Source organism: Papilio machaon, chromosome 8 (assembly GCF_912999745.1).
Source record: "Papilio machaon chromosome 8, ilPapMach1.1, whole genome shotgun sequence".
In the NCBI taxonomy this organism is placed as follows: domain Eukaryota; kingdom Metazoa; phylum Arthropoda; class Insecta; order Lepidoptera; family Papilionidae; genus Papilio; species Papilio machaon.
Window position 1 is genome coordinate 8,945,353 of NC_059993.1, and position 25,328 is coordinate 8,970,680.

The following is a 25,328-nucleotide window of genomic DNA, read 5'->3' on the forward strand; positions in this document are numbered from 1 at the left end:
ATAAATGCTAATTCATGTTGGCAATTGTTATTATTGTCCGGCGAATTCGTGCAACGGAAGTTGTTGTTGCTGGCGTCTACCACTGTTAAATTGAATAACATAATTTTCGCGATACGATGGAAATTTTGAATACATATCAAAATACCTGGAATTATCTGCAACACCACTTTGATCGTAACAATCCCTTTAGCGGCGAAATTTTATTTAAAATTCCTAGAAGCGTTTCGAGAAAAATACAAATATATTTTTGCGATTCCACGAACTAATTTATGTTCGAATTGAATCATAAACATGTTTTATTCCCCACTCCGGTATTCAAACAAATACACTAAAAAGTACTGGCGATGTGACAGAGTTATTTGTCCTTTATTATAGCCGGTGTTTATTCCAGCTCTGACTTCATACCGCTCGCTTGTGACGTGTGACGAATGCTCATATTTAGAAGATATATAGCCTAGCTCGGTGTACACCATTTTATAGGATGCCCGGTATGAAAAGAGCGCGGTATGATTTAACATAAATACGTAGTTCACTTTTTGAAAGGTCTTTTTTTTATTGTCTATTACATCTTGAGCTCTTTGTGGTTTTAGTAATGTGTGACTTTTTACTTGATTTTTCCTTTGAACAATAATTTCTTACAGACAGAAAATTATAAATTAATTATATCATCATCATCATCATCATCAGCTCACTATACGTCCCCACCGAGGGGCTCGGAGCCTACCCCAATTTTAGGGGTGACTAGGCCATAGTCAACCACGCTGGCCAAGTGCGGGTTGGTTGACTTCACACATATCATTGAATTTCTTCTCAGATATGTGCAGGTTGCATCACGATGTTTTCCTTCACCGTAAGAACGTCGGATAAATGTACATATGTAAATCGAAAATCGAAAAACACATTGGTACATGGCGGGATTCGAACCCAGGACCTGCAGATTGCAAGTCAAGTGCTTAACCCCTGAGCCACCGACGCAGCAAATTAATTATATAGTAACTACTATTTTTTTTATGACGCGGTTTCGACGTTTTCTAGTTAATTTAAAAGTAACATTATATCAGATCTTACGTTAGAAATTCTGATATAAAAGGAATAAGTGACATTTTTTTTAATGTTTAAAAATTTCTACGATTGAAAGACTCATAACAGAAAAGTAAGTTTTTACGAATATACGAAGAGACGCATATATATATATATATGTACGTGATAAACAAAATTGTTAACTTAATTTCAGGAACACACGTATTCTCTAATAAAGTGCAAAGATCTGAATGATACGCGAGACACGACGGAGGCCATTAAGAGAAATTGGATGCGGCTTGTCTCTGCGGCGACGACGTCGTCTACGGCCACCGCCAGCGATAGCGATCCTTGAATTAAACCTCAACTTCAATTGAATTTAATTTAATACGAAATTGGCGTGTTTTTACAAGAAGGACCTATTGTAAGTAAATCAATAAAACGGTTAATCTTCTTATGACGCAAATTTAGATTTCATAGAAAATTACATTTAACAAAAAATGTTAATTTCAATACCTTTTAATATTGTAATAAATATGTATTTGTATTGTTTGTGATTATTATTTCAACGTAATTATTTCAAACTGACATTTATTAACAGTGTGCTATCAATAAATAAATCATTCTCTTCATAATAGGCTTCCCGTCAATAATATCAAGTGAAACGTTTTGCTCTAAGACGCACTTTATATCGTCATTAATTTCAGACTCAATACACGTTTCAATTTACCTCATGCACCTAAAATATGTATGGATAGTAATGTAGTGCACTTATTTACTTATTAATTCATATTTCAGTATATTATTTATTACACTGTACATTTAATTCACCATGTCACAATTTGACATCATCTACAAAATGTCGTTCGGAATATAAGAAAACCATATTTATGTATGTATAAAGTAATTACAATAATTTTACAGAGATCCGATTGCTAATTACTTCTCTGACCAGCTAATGTGTTAATTTAGGTTGGACACATGACATAGTAATCGAAACGTTTAATAACTATATCAGATAACATCAATTATATCTATCTACAATAGAGCCGGCCATTTTGTATCAACTGGAAGTATATAAAGGTATATTGTTTAAATATCATTTTTATATAAGCACAAAATTAGCTCAATTTTTAAAACAAATGAAAAATATTTGCTTTGAACTAATTGGTTACTAGTGGTTATGTACTATAACTAGTAGTTACTAGTTGACGTTTTATTTAAATAGGAACTGATATCCTATAAACATTAAGAAAATTAAAGAATAAATACGAAACTGTATTAGGCGAAAACTTAGTGATGCAACAATGGAACTATTAACTAAATATCAATTACTTAATTCTCTATTTTGTAAAGATTTGCTATGAACTGTGAGAGGAATGTAATTCAAAATTTACTCTAATACCTCTAATGGTCCATCACGAATATTTGTGTGACATTTTCGAAAATTTTGTCATATTATCGACAAACTGACATTAGTTTTTGTACTTTACACCCGGTAGGGGTTATAAAATCAAAAATAAAGTTAGAAAAATTTAAAAAACAAATTCTAATACAATTTTTATCGATAATTTTACAAAAACGTTCTCACAAATATTCATGATAAGCCCTCTGTTAATACTAATTTTACCTCTAATCAGAATACCGTTATACAGTTTCCATAGGAGAGGCGACGTTCTCATCATATCATACCACGTCGTTAGATTGAAGGGCACTTTCAAACGCGAGCAAAGGAGGCCGCCCTCCAGCCAAGTCCTCCCCTGGCTGCCTTTGTCTGATACTCGGTCAAGTTTGTGTAAGAATTTGTTTATGCTCATAACACTTGCTTTCCTTTGTATAAAACTTGGTATTGATACTAATTAATTTAGTGGGTTGAAAGACTTTCATGTTTTCAGAAATTATTTCTGCAACTTCTGAATAAACTTGAACATAAAAAAAGTTCTACCTATATTTTTATATGATGACTCAAATAACATTGAATAATATTGTTCGTGTAAATGTTAATGCCAGACTGATAATTACATATTTTAGACATCACTTTCGCTTTGGCCAGTCTCTTTATAGTTAAGAATTGATCAAAACGTCTACCAATACGACGTCTAACATAACAAGGGTACTGTTACGCAATAATTATTTGATACATCGAAACGAACAAACGAAGATACATTTAATACTAATCTAAGACTTTAATATCGAGGTTACATAAATTTTTCAATTGACTATATTTCTGCGTTATTCAATAAACACTTAATTAGTTCCATGATATATCCAGTTAATATCAGTTTCATACATCTGGTCGACAAACTTCTCACGTCGCAGAGTTCACGAAGTCGGCTTAAGAAAAAACTTTCCGTGCAGAGGATAGTTTCCCAGTGAGCCCTCTCGCCCTCTACACGCCCTCATCAAAGTTTATTATCACCAAACTTGAATTTACTTTTTTCATATATTATCATGGATTTATATTTAATTTTTATATCAAAAGTGGCAAACGAGCAAGCGACCATTGCCCAGAGACATCCACAATTGCAGTTGCCTTGCCTACCTTTAGTCGACAGAGGATCGGAAGCGCAGAAAGGGGATATATGCCTTTCCTATGCGTCCCCTCGATCGTCAAATCCACTTCCCCTTCACATCCTTTTCCTTATAAGAAAAGGGTGATAAGGGAAAGAGTACTAAAATTAGGCCTCCGGCACCACACTCATCAGACTGTAGGCGGAATTGCTTCCACTTGACGCCTGTCTTCTGTGCGGTCGTGGCATTTCACCGAACGAACCGGCCTATTCGTGCAACAGATGTTGTTGCTGTCGTCTACCGCTGTCTGGTTTTTTAGGCCTCTTAACAAAAATCATATCTATCCTTATCTATTGTACCAGGTTCGAGCTCGGTATCTTTATCAGTAAATTGAGCGTGTATTTACAATTACAAATTGATAAAACGAGTCACGTAGAAAATTGGTTTCCAATGAAGTTTAATTTGCTCTGTAAATTATATAATCATAAACAAGGCTTATCTTTAGCTTCTAATACATTTTATTGTTCTCATATTGTTTAGGCTTACATTTAAGTCGTATTCATTATATTTGAATTAACTTTGGTAAAATAAAATACTCGATAGCTTTATGAAGGTAAAACTGATTCGCTATAAGACCTAAAAATACCTTTATTGTATTGCTGAGGTAAACATGTCAATTTGTATAATAAGTAGAAATGTTTTCAAATCTCAATTAATAACAAGTAAATTACTGAATAGGGTAAAATTGGATTAATAGGTACTTATTTTACAAGACGTTTTTTATAAGAAATCAAACTGTTGAATAAGTCTTGAGTCTTTCTTACTCCCTATAGAAGCATACATGATTCAATCTTACTTCTTACTAATATTATAAATGCGAATGTTTAAATGGATGGATGGATATTTGTTTGAAGGTATCTCGGGAATTTCTCAACGAAACTTGATGAAATTTGACAAAGATGCTGGAAGAACGCAAGAATAAAAAAATGGTCACTGAACTGTATATTGTCAGATTCAATTGTCTTTCTATTGAGCTATTCATTTTGTTTTATTGGTAAGAATAACATTTTATAATACACTGATGTAATAAGAGCGCAACAGATCCGAGGGAACGTGCCGCAAACTGACTGCTTAAGATTTTGAAGCTAAGTGTACTTTGAAGAAACAACCCCTTTTGGAGTGCAAAATAAATCTTTAATAATAATAATAATAATGTTTATTTAATTCAGACTATAAAGATCCATATTATTATACTAGGGTTAGTAAAGGCTTAATAAGTAATGTTAGTAACAACAATAAAGAGAAAAAATAAATAAAACAAAATAAAATAAACTTTAAACTATTCGTGACCGGGATATGGTTGTTAATGCTCGACAAAATGAAAGCTTTACAAATATATGACAACGAGTAATACATGTTTTAAACATCTTAACAGACTTGAATGCTGTAGACATTTCAGACAGGTTACAAATAAGAAAACAAATATAACGGAAATTATTCTTTACAAATCAGCACTCAACTTATACCACAAGTACCTCTTGTATATTTCTCAGAGCTTATTTGTAATCCGATTGTCATTTTTGTTGTTATCCAATAATGAGAGATTTATCAATAATCCTTAATAAAATAAAAACACAAATATCAAACGTTGGTTAACTTTATTGAAAAGATGAAAACAGGCTTATAGATGATTTTTTTATTACATCTTTTACCAATAGTTTAATCCTATTACAGTTTAAAACGTATATACGTGACTTATATTAATGTAATAAATACTCGTATGTATATTTATAATGATATGAAGCGATATATACAACGTCGTACAACTTTGCTAAGCAGTGGAAGTGGTATCGAAGAGTACATCGCCAAGCGCGCGGTGCCTCAAGGGATAAGGACTTGTAAGATACTGGGTTCGAATCCGGCCATTTGTTTTTCGCTTTTCGATTTACAGATGTACATATATCCGATATTCTTACGATGAAGGAAAACATCGTGATACAACCCGCAGATATCAGCAAAAAGAAATTTTCAGGATATATGTGAATTCCCGGGAGAAAAAGACGGTGACGCGACTCGCCACCCGTCACGTCCCGTCTCCCGAAAATTCTAAAAGGGGAATGCGGAGGTTCGTTTCGCCACGCCAAATGGAGGTCTCTGATCTGCCTACCCCTCTGGGTTACAGGCGGGAGTAATGTGAACATTTTAGCAAAACACTTTTCAAAAAACACATTTTCTTTGTACTCGTATTTTATACATCTTTACCAAAATATTTGTATTAAGCTATACAGGGAAAATATAGCGTCCTCTTAACTCCGCGAAGTCTAGTTATCACGCCTGCCAAGTCAGGCGGTCGGCCGTTCGGACGGTCGGACGGTTGGGCAACGTTTGCGCCCCTAATTTCTCGGCCCGGGCGATGCTGGCCCTTCATATAATCTGGGACCCGCTTCTGAAGTGTTCATAATTTTAATATTTACTTTATTCCTTACATACAATATTTATTTAGCTAGTTATGGCTATCAAAAATGTTTTATTAGAAAAAAAGTACAAGTAGAACACGAAAAATATTAAATCAATACAAAAACTAGCTCAAAATAGACCATATTAATGGTAGCTGCTGAACCCCTCTCACCCACCTAGGCTAGATGAGAGACTGGCGACGCCCATGTATTTACATAATCCTTTACTTTATATATTATATATATTTATTAATATTATAAATGCTAAAGTAACTCTTTCTGTCTGTCTCGCTTTCACGCCAAAACTACTGAACTGATTTAAATGAAATTTAGCACATAGATAGCCTAGAGCCTGAGGAAGGACAAAGGCTACTGTTTAGTTTGTAATATTTGTAGTGTATTCCGTAATCGTTTCCGCCAACGATCAATAGATGTCGCTGCGGGCAAATTAAAATGCGCTAGCGACCGGGTGAATGCAAATTTACTTACCTGTTATAATTTTTATGTCGTTGTAGTTGGCCTTTCAAAGTGTTAAATAAAGTGAATTGTGATAGTGTGTGTGTTTTCGTGAATCCCTAAGTAGTTTTATGTACATGGTGCCGAAACCAGGGATGGACTTTGGACTCTGCATTGTAAAACACTTGTAATTTTTCAAGATTTTATTCTACGGACTTAGAAAAATCAGCAGTGGTTTTAGACTTAGAACAATTTTAAGTGATCTTCAACTTGTAATTTTTCAAGATTTTATTCTACGGACTTAGTAAAATCAGCAGTGGTTTTGGACTTAGAAAATTTTTAAGTGATCTTCGACTTGTATTTTTTTGTGATTTTATTCTATGGACTTGGAATATTCTCAAACAATATTCAACTTAACTGAGTTTTGAGAATTTATGTGAACTGTTATTAACTGAAAAATGGCTGAGAAATTACTTAAGAATCAAGCTGATCTACTAGGAAGGTTGGAGAAAGCTCAAACAAACTATAAGAAGACTCCGAAAATTAGAATAACTAAAGGTTATGTAGAAACAAGGATTGATACTTTAGAAAAGTTACATGCAGAATTCAACAGTAATCACAAAGAACTTATTCAGATAATTAAACCTGAACAAGAGCAAGTCTTACCTTACTTTACTAATGATAAATATGATGAGTTTGAAGAGACATATATCGCCTACATGTCAGATCTCAAAGAAGTACAGGGCAGGTTCACTGAAAAGCACAAACCTGAATCGAATACTCCGCCGTGTAATGAAGTTAAGCTTCCAAGAATACAATTACCAACGTTCAGTGGTAAATACGAGGAGTGGCAGACATTCTACGATATGTTCGTGTCGCTAATACATAACAATGAGAAATTATCAGCTGTTCAAAAATTGCACTATTTGAAAAGCAGTGTACAAGGAGAACCAGAGAGCATGCTGCGTAATTTCGCTACCACAGACCAAAATTATGATGAGGCTTGGAAACAACTAACTAAACGTTACAACAACAAACGGTACAACTCAAACGCAATTCTGAAGATACTTTTCTCACAAAAACAAATCAATACAGATTCCTCGCATGGTATCAAACAATTACTTGATACAACGTCTTCTTGTTTGAAAGCTTTGAACAATATTGGAATTAGAACTGAAACATGGGATGTTATAATCGTTCATCTTGTGGTTTCCAAACTAGATGTGGAATCTCATAAACAATGGGAACAGCAGATAAGTCTTATGGCTGAAGATATGCCTTCGTGGGCGCAACTTGTTGAATTTCTAGAAGCTAGATTCCGAAGCATGGAGATGATAGATTCTAGTAAGCACACTAAGCCGTTGACACAAGTGAAGAAACCATTGACTAAGACTAAATCATTCCATTCAGCAGTACAACAACAGGATAACAAGAAGAATGATACAATATGTGTTCTCTGTGGCGAGAATCACCATTTGAATTTGTGTAAGCAGTTTGAGAAGAAATCTGTACAGGAAAGAAGAGATTTTATACAATCAAAAGGGCTATGCTTTAATTGCTTGCAACCAACGCATGTTGTTATGAAATGCCGATTACCAACTAGTTGCAAGAAGTGCGGACGAAGACATCACACTATGTTACACTTTGATAAGGAAGAGTTCACGGAACAGACGATTGGCAACCAAGGAGAGAAAAATCAAACCAAAGTTGACGGAACGAAGCATTATGGGTCATCCACAGCTAACCCACTAAATATAGTGGCGAACTTCTCAAAGCAAGATTTAAGCTATCATGTGCTGTTGGCGACAGCTATTATCAAGGCTCGTTCAAGGAACGGGAAGACATATCCGATTCGTGCTTTGTTAGATCAAGGTTCTCAAGCTTCTTTTGTAACGGAAGCAACGGCTCAGTTACTTGGTCTCAAACGCTTTTCTGTTAATGGCGTGGTTTCAGGTTTGGGAGGTGGTCAAACGCGTGTTAAATACATGGTAACTTTAGGTCTTAAGTCGCGCCACAACCCCGAAATTACCTATCACGTAAATGCTTATGTTCTAGGTTCGCTTACCTCACTGCTTCCAGGTGACAAGCTGGAAACACCTGACTGGCTAGAACTCCAGAAATTGAATTTAGCTGATCCAAATTTTGCTTCACCAGGTAAAATTGATGTTTTATTAGGAGCTGAAGTGTACTACGAAGTTTTATTAGACGGCATTATGAAACAACCTCAAGGAAAACTCTTAGCGCAAAATACGGTCTTTGGGTGGATTTTATATGGTAAATTGTCGGATTCATCTTCAGCTAATGACAATGTTACGAGTTTACATTTGCGTTTCGCTCCAGAGGATGACTGTCTCAAACGTTTTTGGGAAATTGAGGCTGAACCTGATCAGATTCAGAAGAGACTGACTAAAGAGGAGCAATTATGTGAAAATATCTATCAAGCTACAACTGTTAGAAATAAAGAAGGAAGGTTCGTTGTCAAACTACCATTTAAGAATGAGGATCCTGCATGTCAATATGGACAGTCGAAGGATATAGCAACGAAAAAACTTATAGCTTTAGAAAGGAGGTTAACAAAAGACCCTAAATTATATGAAGAATATCGAAAGGTTTTAGATGAATATTTGACTCTTAAGCACATGACTCTTGTTGATGAAGTGGACATTGACAATCCCAAAGCGGTCTATCTACCTCACCATGCTGTCGTTAGAGACGACAAGGATACGACTAAGGTTCGTGTGGTCTTTAATGCATCAAGCAAGGGCATCAATGACGTCTCACTTAATGACGATCTTCTAGTTGGACCTAAGCTCCAACAGGATTTGAGGCATTTATTGATGAGATTTCGCACGCATCGAATTTGTATTGTTGCTGACCTTGTGAAAATGTATAGGCAGGTGCTTGTACATGCCGATGATACGAATTTTCAAAGGATACTTTGGAGAGCCCATCCAGATTTGCCTATTCAACACTATAAGTTGTTGACATTAACTTTTGGTACGGCATGTGCTCCGTATCTGGCAGTGAAGACGTTACAAAGGCTGGCTGACGATGAAGCTCATAGTTTTCCAAAGGCATCAGAAATAACTAAAAGAGACTATTACATTGATGATTTAATGACCGGATGTGATACAGAAGAAGAAGCTAGAAGCGTATATGATGAAATGAATAAACTAATGACATCTGGAGGATTTCAACTACAAAAATGGAGCAGTAACAGTAGTGAGTTATTAAAATATATTGGAGAGAACAAACACAGTAAAGAAAAGTCAGTGCCAATCAAAGCTGATAATATGATGAAGATTCTAGGTCTACAGTGGGATCGAGCTACAGATAATTTTGAATACACGGTCGCTTTACCTGAGGTGAAATATCCCATTACAAAAAGGCAAGTCCTGTCCGACATTGCTCGATTATATGATCCAATGGGCTGGATTGCGCCAGTTGTAGTTTCAGCAAAAATTATTATCCAGAAAATATGGCAAAAGCATTTAGACTGGGACGATCATGTCACCGGTGAGTTGCAAGAGCAATGGATCAAGTTCAGGAATGATTTGGTTGAAATCAAGAAAATTGAGATTCCTAGATGGATTAAGAGTACTAGAAGTAGCTATTGTGAGCTACACGCATTTTCTGACGCGTCTCAAGCAGCTTACGCTGCAGCAGTCTATATTCGAGTTATAGAACATGACGGATCGGTGCACGCTAACTTGATATCTGCTAAAACAAAGGTTGCCCCTATAGATAAGGTAATGTCAATTCCCAGATTGGAATTGTGCGGAGCGACTCTTGCGGCAAAATTGCTATCAGAGATATCTCAAGTAATGAACATACCTAAAGAAAATCTTCATGGGTGGACTGACTCCACAATCGTATTGGCATGGCTGAAGGGTGGTGCTAGCAAATGGACTACATTTGTCAGCAATCGTGTATCAGATATTCTCTCGATTATGGACTACAAACAATGGCAACATGTTTCGACTGACACAAACCCTGCGGATTGTGCGTCAAGAGGTTTACAGCCCTCAGAAATGAATTCCGAATCTTTATGGTGGCATGGACCTGTTTGGCTAAAACAATCTAAAATAGAAGAGTCGAAATGTAATGTAGATGAAACACATGAAGAAGAAAGAATAGTTTCTATGAAGGTGACACAAACAAAAGAAGAGAATTTTGAATGGACGAAATTTTCAAACTTAACAAAAATGCTCAAAGTAATGTCATTTTGTAGAAGAATGTTGACAAAAAAGGAAGAAAGACAACAATTACCTATATGGGTTAAACGATATGTGACAGTTAAAGAAATGAATCGAACGTTAGAGATGTGTATCAAACAAGTTCAAGGAGTTGAATTTGGAGAAGAGATAAAGTTGTTACTAGAAGGGAAAGAAGTCTTGAAGAAAAGCGCACTTCATACTCTCTGCCCAGTTTTGGATCAAAATCGGTTGCTGAGAGTGGGAGGACGAATCGAACAGGCTGATGTGAGTTACGACACTAGACATCCAATTATATTACCAGCTAAAAGTCACCTTACCCAGCTTTTGGTCGCGGACGCGCATGACAAGACTCTGCATGGCGGTCCGCAGATTATGTTGAACTTTCTTCGTTCAAAGTATTGGATATTACGAGCTAGAGATCAAGTCAAGCGGTGTTATCGCCAATGTATCACTTGTATGAGATACTCCAAAGCAGCTAGAGTTCAGTTGATGGGACAACTTCCTGACGCGAGATTGAAACCTTGCAAACCATTTAAAGCGACTGGAGTAGACTATGCGGGTCCTATTAATATCAGATTTTCACCAGGCCGTGGAGCCAAATCATACAAGGGATACATCAGCTTATTCGTGTGTATGGTCACGCGTGCAGTACATATTGAGGCGGTAACTGATTTATCAACAAAGGGCTTTATTGCCGCTTTCAGACGATTTACCTCAAGGCGAGGTCATTGTCAAGACCTTTTCAGTGACAATGGCACGAATTTCGTTGGAGCCGATAAACAATTGCGTGAGATGTTTGACTGTGCCAAGTCAAATCTGCCCCAGGAAATCGCTGAAGCGTTAACGTTAGAGTCTACGACATGGCATTTCATTCCTCCGCAATCGCCAAATTTCGGTGGATTGTGGGAAGCAGGCGTACGCTGTGCTAAAGCACATTTACGAAAGGTAATTGGGGACACTACGCTGACTTATGAAGAGTTGTCTACCGTATTATCGCAGGTTGAAGCGTGTTTAAATTCACGTCCCATATCGGTTTTGAGTAATGACGCAATTGACCCTCTCCCACTGACGCCAGGTCATTTTTTAATCGGAGAACCTATGTTCAATGTTTCTTATGATAATTATACAGATTGTAATATTACTGGTATTGATAGATGGAAGTTAGTTCAAAAAATGGTTGATAATTTTTGGATAAGATGGTCTAAAGAATATTTGGTTTGTTTAAATCAAAGATATAAGTGGAATTCGAAATTACCAGAACCAAGTGTTAATGATATTTGTATTGTTAGAGACGATAACCTACCACCAACTAAATGGCTTTTAGGTAGAATTGTAAGTAAGCATACTGGACCTGACAATGTAACTCGAGTAGTAACTATTCGTTGTAAAAATGGATTATTAAAAAGACCGTTGAGTAAAGTTTGTGTTCTTGACAAATGATTTACATTGTCACGGTGGGCGGTTTTATTTTTTTTATAATTTTTATATCATTAGTTTCTTTACCAATTTATATTACATATAGATGTTAAGTTCTTTAGGTTAAGTAAAGTTTTATGTCTTTTGTAAGTGAATATTTTGTTGTTTGATTTTTAAAGGACAAGTCCTTGGTGGGCGGAATGTTTAGTTTGTAATATTTGTAGTGTATTCCGTAATCGTTTCCGCCAACGATCAATAGATGTCGCTGCGGGCAAATTAAAATGCGCTAGCGACCGGGTGAATGCAAATTTACTTACCTGTTATAATTTTTATGTCGTTGTAGTTGGCCTTTCAAAGTGTTAAATAAAGTGAATTGTGATAGTGTGTGTGTTTTCGTGAATCCCTAAGTAGTTTTATGTACAGCTACATTTTAACGCGAAAAAGATGTTGTAAGAGGTTGAAAGTGGGGTGAAAGTTTGTATGGAAGTATCGTCATTTTTACAGTTAGAAACTTGAAACTTATTTTGTAGGCTGCTGATTTGATATAAACAATTATGACATTTGAAGTTTGTAAAAGTTTTACCCTCAAGGTTGCAATGTAACAAGACGGAATAGGGGATGAAAGTTTGTATGGGAAGATGTTTATGTGAATATTTTGTAAGTTCAATATTTTTTAGCATTTTTTTATAAGTTTATGTAAAATACCACAACAACATAATTCACAACCGTAATCCAGAGGGGTACGCAGAGACCCAGGACCTACATTTGGCGCGGTCCTGGCACACCTCTCTCTATGTTCTTCTACATTCATACATCAAAGCATAGCGCGTTGGTTAAGTAAAATAAATAGCCCAAAAGAAATGCTACCCGAGATAGTATTTCATGCGGACGAAGTCGCGGGCACAGCTAGTAATTTTCATATATGTTTACATATTTGTTGCAGCCAATATTCGTTCGGTTACACAAATTCTGTTTGCTGAATCAGCGAGACGCGAAGTGGTTTGTTTGTTCAACACAAAGTCAAAGCTGTGCCATCGAGCTAAATGTTTGACATCGTGAATGTTGTTCCTACTAACAAACTATCAATCAGGTGTTTTCTGACAATTACATAAAAAAAAACATAAGTAAACGTTGTCACATTGAGTTAACTCTTGATCTTTAATAACATTTTTATAATATTAATTTAATACTATTAGAAAATAAATGTAATTCTGCAGATGCGTAGTTCTTTAGTTATTGGAAATGCGGCCATTAATCAAGGCATCGGCGCTCGGAATGATTAATTGATTGCAATGAGCCGAAACATCGGAAATTGTAGAAGACATAAATCACAGATCGCCTCACAATAGATACAAGTATGTTGTCACATTATCATTGCTTCAAAACTCTCGCTGATAACATTTAATTGTATATTTATAGTAAAGTTTTGATGAACTTAATAAAATTTCTACTTTTGAAACAACTGTTTAAAAATATTCTGTGGAACATTTCGTTTTTTAACAATAACTAAAGATATTTAAATGGTAAAGGTTCTATGTTCCACAAATACTTTTAAACCGAGGACGTCTGTAACACGAATAAATTATCAAATATAAGATGAATATCGAGGTCGATGTGTTCGCATTATGAAAAGTTGGTAACTTGTGACGTTGATATTCGATTCAGTAACTTTTATAACGACATGTTATATTATTGAAATGTTCACTTAAGAAAATCTTACGATTCTTCGGAATTGTGAGATTGTAAAGAACTCTTATAGATTTCTTATAAATTCCGTTTAACTCAAATCACGTGATTTTTATTGTGAAGGACCTTATCTCATCTCTCTCATCATGATTTATTTATTTTTTTCAAATTTAATACTCAAAATATAAGCCAAATAAAAGGAAATTAACCAAAGATGCACCGTATCGTAGAAAGGTTTATTATTTTTACACGTATATTAATTTGTTTTAATATACTCGTCCTATAATATATTGTAATCACGCACGCTTCACTCGGGCGAGGGCGCTGCGAACAGCAACGATTGTGGACCTTACAGAGGGGCCGCGTGACCCTGTTCCGAGAGCTCGTGACGGGAATCCTCTGGGACTCATTCGCCTCAACCCAAAACCATCTCTTTGGGATACTTTGTGAAGACATATCTGCTAAGTTGATCTGAGTATTACTAATATTTAATGCCGAAACTATACTTGTATTTATTAATTCCATAATGTATTATTTGAAGAAAATTATTTGTAATTTTGTAACCTTAAAACGTATACTACATACTACGAAATGTATAGCTGTGCAGTTCGCCCATTTAAGAAAGGGGTAAACGAGCAGCGGAAACACCAAGGTGTTCATCGATGCCCATGAACATCTGCAATACAAGAGGTATGGCAGATGCGTTGCCAGCCTTTGAGATGGTGATACGCTCGCCTTCCCCATTCCCCATTCAGCAAAGCTGATAAGTGAAGTAATCATCTCTAAAGCAGGCTTTCACCGGCAAAGACGTCCGCGAGCCAAAGTACTCTTAGCGCCAAACTGTGTAAACCTCACTCGGCCACTTCGTAATGTTGACCTTAAGACGTAAGATAAAAGAACATTTAATTTTACTATCTTATCATTAAGTACAACATTTCGTTTTCATATAATCCTAGAGAAAGCGTAGATTGTCCGCGCATCTTTTGGTATTTTACGATTAACGTGTCATATTGACACGAATCAATTTCAATAAAATTAAAATACAAAAATACACCATTGGCACCCTAGATATGTAGAAGAACACTTAATAGGTAAAGTTATAATGAGAATTAAACTGAATTGAACTTCAATAGAAACTAATTAGGTACGTGACTCGCATCTACTGTTCTGAACTCGCACCAGATTTACAATTTCCAATTCAAACAACGAATTCGACAACTTTTAATGTAATAAAAAACCTCGCTTTGGTTAGCAAAAGCGAAATTTATTGTAACGGAAACGGTCCTTCTAAGCATTAACGCTTAACCTTACTGTGGGTTTTCACTGTGGAAAAGCTTGTACAAAACATATTGTCATTTCTCTCTATAACGTAACGGCAATAGATTTTCATGACAGTCACGTTCTTCACCAAAAAGTTTACTTAAAATACACAAAAGAATTTTTTAAATTCTGAACAAAATTCATTTATTTATAACTTTCTCGAATGTATAGTCATCCATTTACTCTGATGTTATGAAAGAAAATACATTATTCAGTAAAAGGTAGCGATGGATTCTCGGAATTATAATATTTACTTGGGATTTATTTTCTAAGATTTAGCATATATATTATATATATGTGTATATAATATATATGTGTATATTATTAACTCTCACATTACATAAAAGTATTTTTTTTTTATTTGAAGATTTTATTAAAGATATAAAGATACACATGATGTGCCTCTCATGAATAAAGCAATGAATTAATTCTATGAATTAAATTAATAAAACACCGATTCTCACAATGACGAGACAGAACACTCATTTAATTTGATAATGAATGTTACAAACGTTAATTTCTTTTTAATACCGAAATTAAAACTTTCAAAGAACAAACTAATTAATTAATTCGCGTCCGAAGCTCATTACCTGCGATAAAAGTAATTAGTAAAAGAGGGCACAGTGTTAAATTGGATACTGTAACCTTGTAGGAAAAGCCTTGGGATAATTTTAACACCCTAAATGTGCCCGAACGAGTGTCTCAAACTACAACTACTCGAGCTCTGCAAACTATTACATCATATACCGATGTTTATAAAATAGAAAATTATGAAATATTGCATAAAAAATAAAAAAATCTGTTAATTGTCATCACCAAAAATGAAAATATAGTTTCTTACGCATTAAAGTGAAATATGAATCGACAATAATGGGCTGTCGGCTCAGTGTGAAACGCATGGCTTAAGCTAAGCGAAGCTGGTGTTCGGCTTTTCCCAGATGACAGCATTGTCTCCGTTAAAATGTGTCCGTCACCTTCACTTAAAAGAAAAAATTAAAAACAGAAATAACTTATAACATAATAAGATATGTATAAAAATATAAAAAAAAACATTAATAAAAAAACATATGAATTTTATAATTTATAGATTTATTTGCCAGTATATTTCCTTATTTTTTTAGATATCAGGCTTTGTCAACCGCTATACACAAATGCTGGCTATACAAAAAAGAATATTTAAATTGTTTTTTAAACTTTTTTATTTAACTATTCCACTGCTGATATTATTTAACTTCGAAAGTTGCACTATATAACATAAAATAAAAACCCTTTTACATTGCAAAATAAATTTTGTTTTAATCAGTATGCTATTTACAAATAGCACGTTTTATTTATATAACATTCAAAAGTTTGTTTAGATTGTGCATTGTTATGTATCACTACTCATTAGTGAAAATAGTTATAAGTAGCGGAGCGCTGCAGAGTGGCAATGTATGGGGGATGAGGAGACGTGTTGCTTAGCGGGGGCGGGGGTACGAGGACAAGGTCAAGTGAAGACCTCATCTGATACGAATGGAACCAACACTGAAGACCGCAATAAACTAATGGGGCACTGAAATATACTTATGTTACGCAGTTTAAATAACTTACTTGTATAATATCAATTTAAAAGTAATTATAACATCACTTATATATCCTAGATAACTATATACTATGTAAGAATTGAATTCCATACTTAGATACAGTTAGTAAATGAAAAACGCATTTATATGTTCAACTGTAAAAGTATCATTTATCAACAGACTCAACTGCTGGTGGTTTAAAATGTAAATCATTCAACATATGAAATTATTTCTCCTACTTCTAGATATGGTGATAGTATGAATTTTTCCCACGTAACGTTCTAGTGAAATAACTGTTATTACAGAAATGAAACATCGCCGTCGAATAAATTGAAGTTATTGCAATTTTATAGCAGCATATTAACGCAGCGCCAGCGACGAGCGAGGAGTGTGGATAGTCTTTTGAATTGAGAACATTGTCACATTATAATACTGAGTACTTTGCTTAAAACAAACACATACATCTTACTTTCTTGAAGAAGTATTCTGACATTATAACAGTGGGATTCATTTGCCTGATCAATATTGTCATCCCTTACATTCTCTTTAGCAAAACAGAGATAAAAATATATATTAATACAAGTGTAACGACAGTCAGAACACACAGTATCGGTCGGAGATTACAGATTTCCATTTCGCGCGGTCATGGTACAACTTTCTTCTGCAATGTTCATATGACCTCATTACTAAAATAATTTGATCGACATATTTATGTTTCGCAACAAAGATAAATTTGATAACATCATACAGTTTATATATTAAACGAAACATTGTACAATTAGCAAGACGTGTTTCGAATAACAAATACAAACCGTATTTGTTTAGTCCGCGACGGTTGCGGTGGCGGCGTGACGTCACAGCTCTCAGCCGACACAGACTTCTCCCGGCCTGCCGCTATTTTACAACAACTTGCATACACTTACCTACACTATGTAATCATTTTTAATTGAATATATAGGTATATATTTACTACAGAACACTAGTTAAAACAAAAGACAAAAGATAATTTGAAATTTAAGGGAAGGGAATTTAAAGGAGGTACGATAAAAGATTTAATTTTTTTTTTTAAATATCTGATTGAAAACAAAGTTACATTTGTGCGAGAATGACGCGTCAAGATGTTCTTTAAATTTACAATCTCTCCTCTCCGGCTCTCAGACCTACTTGCTGAATAATTAACCTAAATTGTTTTACGCTTCGTCGAACTCTTTGTAACTGTTTACAAGTAACAATATTAGTATTGCAGTATTTTCAGTTTATATACAGCATTAATTTCTAAGTTAGGTACTAAGATCACCTAATTAAATTTCTCATTTGATGAATTTTGACAAAGTTTACAATGTATTGTATTACCTGCATATTTCAAAATTAGGTACAACAAAGATGTATACAATGATTCACTCTGATTGTGTTTGTGTCAGACGCGAGGTCAATAACACTGAACATTGTTCAGGATAATTGCAAATGAGTCGTAATTGAGAAAATCTATTTCTGAGCAATGAATTAACCATTTCACTGCTCACAATTAACAAATAATAAACATTTGAATGTTCAATAATATTATGCTTCGCTTATACTCGTAATACAACTTCTACAAAATATATTTAGCTACACATTACTAGTGTTTCAAATATTAAATTACTTTTTTGTTAATTTCTTAAAATAATAATCATTTATCTCAATTAAGTATTCTTGAAGTTTCCGAGTTATTTCTAAAACGATTATCAAATGGCCAACATGTATGTAATTTGACATTTTACTGTTTATAAAATTTAGGTGTTCCTGTAAAAGTAACATAGATTTGACTTTGTCTTAATAATTTACTTTTTCTCAGATTTTAACACTTTACTAATCTAATTTAGTAAAGAGTTATATTTCAGAAAATCTCGCCGAGTCGTTAATCTTACAAAAAAAATTCTTTTAAACTTTTGAAACAGGAATAAATCGGCCGCCGTGATTTATTCCCTTCAGTGTTGATTTTCTTTGTTTTAATTAAAATACGAAGAAAAATATCGCTGAAGCTTTAATCTATATATATAAAAGAAAGTCGTGTTAGTTACACTATTTATAACTCAAGAACGGTGGAATCGATTTGACTGAAAATTGGTGGGCAGGTAGCTTAGAACCAGGAAACGGACATAGGATAATTTTTACCCCGTTTTCTATTTTTTATTCCGAGTCGCGGGTAAAAGCTAGTAATATATAACAGAACGTAATAATTGTGCAGGTGATAGCATTGTTTTGTCGCATTTTAAAGTTGATAATAATTGTCAAACGTAATTTTATAATATTAATTTTATGATTTCTTGAAATTTGAATTTTAAGCGAGAAGAAATTAATTCATAAGGCAAATATTATGGTAGGTTGAGCTATCCTGAAATAACAGAATCGTATGGTAATGTGCTCCCACTCCCGGGGAGCGAATCACTTTTCTACAGGTAAATTATTTCATGCTTTCTCTAATAATATTTTTCATTCTGGAAAGTAACTAGCTTCCTATATCCGTTCAAACCATTCAAGTTTTTGCAAAAGCCAATAGCCTGCGGTGCCTTCGAATACATTGTTAAATTTATAAGTACGAATACATTTTGTTATTAAATGCTTTTATAAATTAAGCTTTTATTATATTATTTGTTCTATTAAATGGTTTTATTAATAATAAAGTTCATAATGACGACTTTAAAATTCAGATTAATAAAAGAAATGTTACAATGAAACGATATTTCTCGGAAATTAAAAGTCAGTAAAGCTGTTGGTTCCATTCATTCATTATTGACAGAGCTCACTTTGTACGCGGCCTCGACTCGGCGTCGCGTTCTTTGTTCATTTTGTTGAGTATTTTGGTTTATTTTTGTCTACAATGGAATATTTGCAGGAAAGATCGTGATAACAAACATTATCAAAACATGTGCTACATCCGACCACGGTGCCTATGGTTGTCGTAGGAAGCACCGCAACGGCTCTACACGACTCACGCCGTCGCCTCACTTCGCTAGAGGCCGCCTGTTGCTTAATTTATCGCGTCAGTAAATCAAAAGCCCAACGCGAAACCTCATCTCCCATTGAATAAGTCTCCTGCAGACACTTTTGATTTAATGCCTACAAAAATTTCCTAAATAAATATTGTTTCTCGCTCGTTTCAGCTTTACTTTAGAATATAAAAATAAACTCGCACAAAAGTCGAGTAAAAACCACATTTAAAAATACCTCAATAGGTGGAAATGTTTTTTATAATTTAACAGTATGCATGAATGTACGAAAAATTTACTAATTATTTATGTATTGACAACCCTCGACAGTATATTTATCTTTCGTTTATTACCCATAAAATTAAGTCAGCTTTTGAATTATATTTTTGAAGATTTTTGAACAATGATCAACGTTATTATAATATTACAATAACATTATACTTGCGTATTATATAAATATAAATTCATACTATGAACTATTTTGTAAATTATGCAAGATGTGGAAAGTGGGCAGTGCATTGAATCTCTGCTGCATAATGCATAAGGCTGACCTCTTTACTTTGCGCTGTACTGCTGCTTCAACTGTTCGATGTCTATTTAGTTTATGTCTTACTAACGATAATTCATTATTTTTCCTTCTAATTTATAAAAATTGTAGATAATTTTATGTATTGTAGGAAAATAATAAAAATATTATCAGTTATTATTAGTTGTAACTGTAAAGGAAGTAGTATCTTAAATATACAAGTGGAAGAAATTATCGGAGCATAAGGTTTATCGTAATGTCCTTTAGCGCGAGACCGGAGCGAGGAAGGAAAAAATTCATTAGGTTATCGCAGTCGACGGAAACAACAAGGGGCGAATCTCTGTAAGGGGAAAAAACGGGGACTATGTTAACTTACTCAAATAAAAAATTTATAGAAAGAAAGATTTAATATATAGGTAGAATGATATGTAGTTCAATTTTAATATATTGTTCAAGGTACAAAATGAAATGAATACGACTTAGGACGTACGTATAGATTGTCTCTTCTTTTTCATAAAAAAAAATTGTAAGGTTGTAAGAAGATTTGTTACGTGGCGTGGCCTAGTTATTCTATTCAGACTTGATGCTATGAGATGTGTAAGCATTGTGTCAACACTATATACATAGGTCTCGCCCGAGTCATGCGTCCCCCCCCCCCCCCCGCGTGCTGCACACTGCACGCTGCCATGCGAGAGATGTTACAACACGTTTGTCGTGTTCGTGTTGTCTTTTAACGTGTATTTATAGTTATTTTGTTTCGTTTTATTTTATTTTTATAACAAAAAAAAATAGATTTTATTATTAAAAAAGTCGTATTCACAGTTATAATTAAATATATGACGAACTAACTTTTTAATTTCTAAAATACGTAAAAAAGCTTCACTAAGTAATAGAGGAGAAAGCTAAATTGGATTGTGCGGCAACAACGAAAAATTTAAATATTTACTAATTCGCTTCTCACAATAGCGCAAGCAGACGGCGGGCGGACGGACGCTGCGGGCGTCTTTACAAAAGTGCAATAAAATTTAATAGAATTCTTGTAACAAGGTTTGCACATTAAAGATTAAGCGGAAGCGGCGCGCTCGCGCTTTGTTCCCACTGGGCTCTTGTTGGCTCCAGTTGGCTCTTGTTTGCCCTTGTACGTTTTTGTTGGCTCATGTTGGTTGTTGTGGAGCGTTCCTGCAAAGGTTTCTGTTTAAAGCTAGTTAATTAAAACCAACTAGTGAAATGAGAATTGTAAATATTTCAGATGGCGGGACTTGCTGCGGGACAGTTCTTCACGAAATAACAACGACCGTAGCTGTGCGCTGCTGCACAAATAAATATTTGTCAAATGAATGAACCCGACAATGCTCACAAGTCATTGTCTGTATGTATAATGATACAGTTTGTTTCAATGCATGTGATTGCGAACAGTAACGTCATCTGTCATTGTTTTTTCCAGTTTTATATTCTATCCTGTAAAGTTTTGTAAGTTCTGATATAAAAATAGGACCTTAAAAAGATGTACAGACAATTCAATAAACTTATTTAAAACAAAAAGAGAAGAAAGAGAAATTTAAAACAGGGGCCGAGGAAAAAGAATGTTCAAAAGCGTTTGGATTGGCGGTTGTGTTGATTTTTCTCGATGGCGAGGATATGAACGGAATTGAAATAGGGAGAACGGAACAGAAGCCAAAAAATAACGGCACGGCCTCATGTTTTCCGCCATGACTAATTCAAATAGGCCAAGTGGCGCACTGAGCTTCAACGGGTTGCACCTGCCAACTTCAGTTTTATTTACCTCTTCATCAATATTAATAATTGAATGTCATCTTTATATTATCTGAATATTAATTCAAACACTAACCTATACAATACAATGATAGTTATTCTGTTTCCAACACGTCTCCTTTGAAATGGTAATTACTTTATTAAAATCTGTATCTCAAAAAATATTATAACTATTTTTATTATAGAGTAAAATCCAAGCTTCACGTTGCAGAGCCCGGGTCGAGTAGAACAGACAATCAATCCTAGCTGTATGTGACTGTGCCGAACATCCGATTATGTCTCGGATTCATCTGTTTGTACGAACATTCTTATTTGAACAACTTAAAACTTCACTTTATTCAATAAGAAATCGATTTTGTTACAGTTACAGTGGGGAATATTTGCCACAAACGCCATCGTATCGTCATCGACAAAATTTGTATTATTTAGCCCCAAAGTAACAAAAAATCTCATAGGAATTTTAACATATTTGACAATGAAAAATTGAAAAATGAAAAAATTATTAATGACATCCAAAAATACAGTGAATTACCCAGGACCCTCGCACTAGGCGCAGCCTGTATCGCGAGGACCCAGATCAGTGATTTAACAAGAAACATCGTTAGATGTTTCTTGTTCAATCACTGGGCATTATGACATAACACATGGGCATTAAACAATATTAGAATAGTTAGGAGTTAAGTAAACTACACAAGAACGAAATCGATTTTCACAAATGTTCGTGCTATGTCCACTGCTTGTATTACATAATTTGCGGAATTTGCATTCGCTTTATACGTTCCAATTGTACAATATATTTTCTCATCTACTTTTGTCCAAAAATAGAATGCTTCATAATTCCAAAACTTCATGAACATACTAACACCTCCTAGCTTCCAAATTTAATCAAGTTTGCAGAGCGAACTGTAGTTAAACGTAACTTTTAAGTCTATTATCATAGCTTTACACTTACTTTAGGCTCTCTATGAATTTAATTAAACTCGGAATCGTTGAATTTTAGCGTAGCTATAACCTCCGTAAATTTATTAATGTCGAATCTTACTCGAAATGTATTTTATCAATTCTATTTTGTATTTTGTTATTTGCTTTTGTATTCTTTTTACATATGTTGGAATGATAGCCATTACACCAATGGTTGTTATAATTTAAATAGCTTTTATATTGAGCTGTAAAACATTCATATTATTGTCAAAGTTTCTTAGGAAGACTGTCGTCTAATTTGCTTCACTTTTCGCCCCAAATGGAATGAGCGGCATCCAATGCTCTATAAAAATAAAATTATTCTCTCGAATTCTCTCAAATCGTATTAAAAAAATTCAGTGTATCTAAAATAATAAAATCTTTTTTTTAATCTAGTAAAACACGGCGTAACTTTGCTGTGAACAAATGGATATTCATTTTTTTTTTTTTGGCTTTTGTTAATCCCATTGAAAACACTTTATTGTATACATAATGTTAAAATTTATGGATCGTGTTTCGTCACGAAGTGGATCAATAAGAGTGCTTGCATTTAGCAAAAGGTTATTTTCTTTTATATTTTAGTCACAAAAAAGTAAAATAATTAATATTTTATTTTGTGGTTCATAGTAACGTACAAAATATCGAAACGTAACTAACTTTACAACATTAAAGCGGTTAAGTAAAAACAGCCGGCGGCCGGCGGTCGTCTGGTGCTCAATGCGACCCTTCTTACTTTGCCTGCTATAATTTTTAAGAAAAAGACAAGATTTCCGCTTTGTTCTGTAATTTAATATTTAAAACAAAAACTAAACAATAATTTCAGTGTAAAAATATCAAATAAAGTCAAAATTTCGTTTCAAGTTGTCTACCTATACATTCGAAAACATCTTTCAGTCAGTCTCACAGAAAATCAGTATATTATGACTATTGTGCAAGATAATATACGAAGGAATCAGAAATACCGTAAATAAGTAAATTGAACGTTTGAGGAAAACAATCACAATAACTCAATAAGTAAAGATAAAAAACCGCGCAAAAAAGGAAACCAATTATTGTGGATTGACCAATTCTTGTGCACGATTTTGATTAAGTAGCGAAGTAATACATGAATGTTGGTGGTAATTCTGATAATTTCTGCACAATGAAAATAGAAATATTTTTTAAACATAACATCTTTAAAATAATGTAAGTTACTTAATTTTTTTTTCATTGAGAAACCTACAATTTTTAAATCTAAGAATACAAATTAGGTAACTACATTATAAATTCTAAAATTATCGTTGTGTTTAGTACAAATATCCTTTGTGCGTACAAGTTAAACTCACCTTCAGATATAATCAGATCAAACAGTTTCTCGTAAGTAATTTTGTAAAACAGTAATCCACGATGTTTACTTCTCCCCGTCATAAACTTACTGACATATTTTATTGGCAAGTGTAAAAGTTACGATATTACAGATACTGCCGACAATTTATGTTATTACTCAAAGTTTTATGATTAACTTAGCTACCACATAGCGCAGGAAAATATTCCAAATGTTATGTTAAATAATGTCAAATTATGGGTATGGCGCAGTGATTGCAGATAAAGTATGTGGCGTATTTTTATTTGCATTTCTTGAAATTAATAGAACTTAGTGCATTTACAATATTCATTCACAGATTATAAAATAGCAACACTTCTTTTATGACAATTTTTTTTAAAGTAATTCGTGTATAAATTATACAAGTGCGCAGTGTGTATTCGAGTTCGTGATTTACACGAACGTTATGTGATCGTATATTTATTTTCACCACAAATTCATCTAAATTAATCTCAGATTACATTCGAAACTGGAATCCATTGTGAATGTGAATCAATAACTAGGAGCTCTGCATTTAGCGGAGCAATCGCGGTACTTGATTAAATGCTTTGCGTTAGATAAATAGTTAGAGCAGCAGGCAACAGGCTGCAGCCTAAATTATCCGGCCTGTAATTGGAAGCAAATTGAGGCGTTTATTAGAAAATACGGCCAGTTAGCCGGCACTAATTCTTTGTTATGTCTGCATTAAAACGAATTGCTCTACGAACAAATACAGAGATACGAGCGCTGCGTACGAAATAAAGGATTCGAAAATTTGCAAAACAAACCCTACGATTTGTAATGAAAAATTTTATTCGGACAGAAAATTTTAGAAATTTATTTTGTAGTCTCGTATACTTTTGCAACTATTAAGTTGCATTAACATTACATCTTAAAGGTGCAAAAGGTCAAGAATGCGGAATACTAATACTGCGGTCGTGGGCTCATTTTGATTTTGATTAATTCGGCTGATTTTCAATAAAATAAGTAAAGCAATTTAAAGTCTGTTTTATAATGCGAAGAATAATCTCTTTCGTAATTTGTCTTCCAGCGAGTAGCAGATAATTTATGCTAACGAAATAAGGCGCGCCTGCGAACGCTAGATTTCCCTCAC

The 25,328-nt window shown here is 34.2% G+C and overlaps 1 protein-coding gene across 1 annotated transcript; it reads left to right on the forward strand.

Annotated features, from left to right (window-relative positions):
- The first annotated feature begins 6,901 nt into the window (after positions 1–6,901).
- On the forward strand, positions 6,902–11,958 carry LOC106719497. The gene is made up of 2 exons (XM_045679099.1): positions 6,902–10,924; positions 11,950–11,958. The coding sequence occupies exons 1-2, from the start codon at positions 6,902–6,904 to the stop codon at positions 11,956–11,958; spliced, it is 4,032 nt and encodes a 1,343-aa protein (XP_045535055.1).
- The last annotated feature ends 13,370 nt before the right edge of the window (positions 11,959–25,328 follow it).

Excerpts from the sequence above, each read along its gene's own strand:
- LOC106719497 (XM_045679099.1), top strand. The coding sequence starts at position 6,902 with ATGGCTGAGAAATTACTTAAGAATCAAGCTGATCTACTAGGAAGGTTG.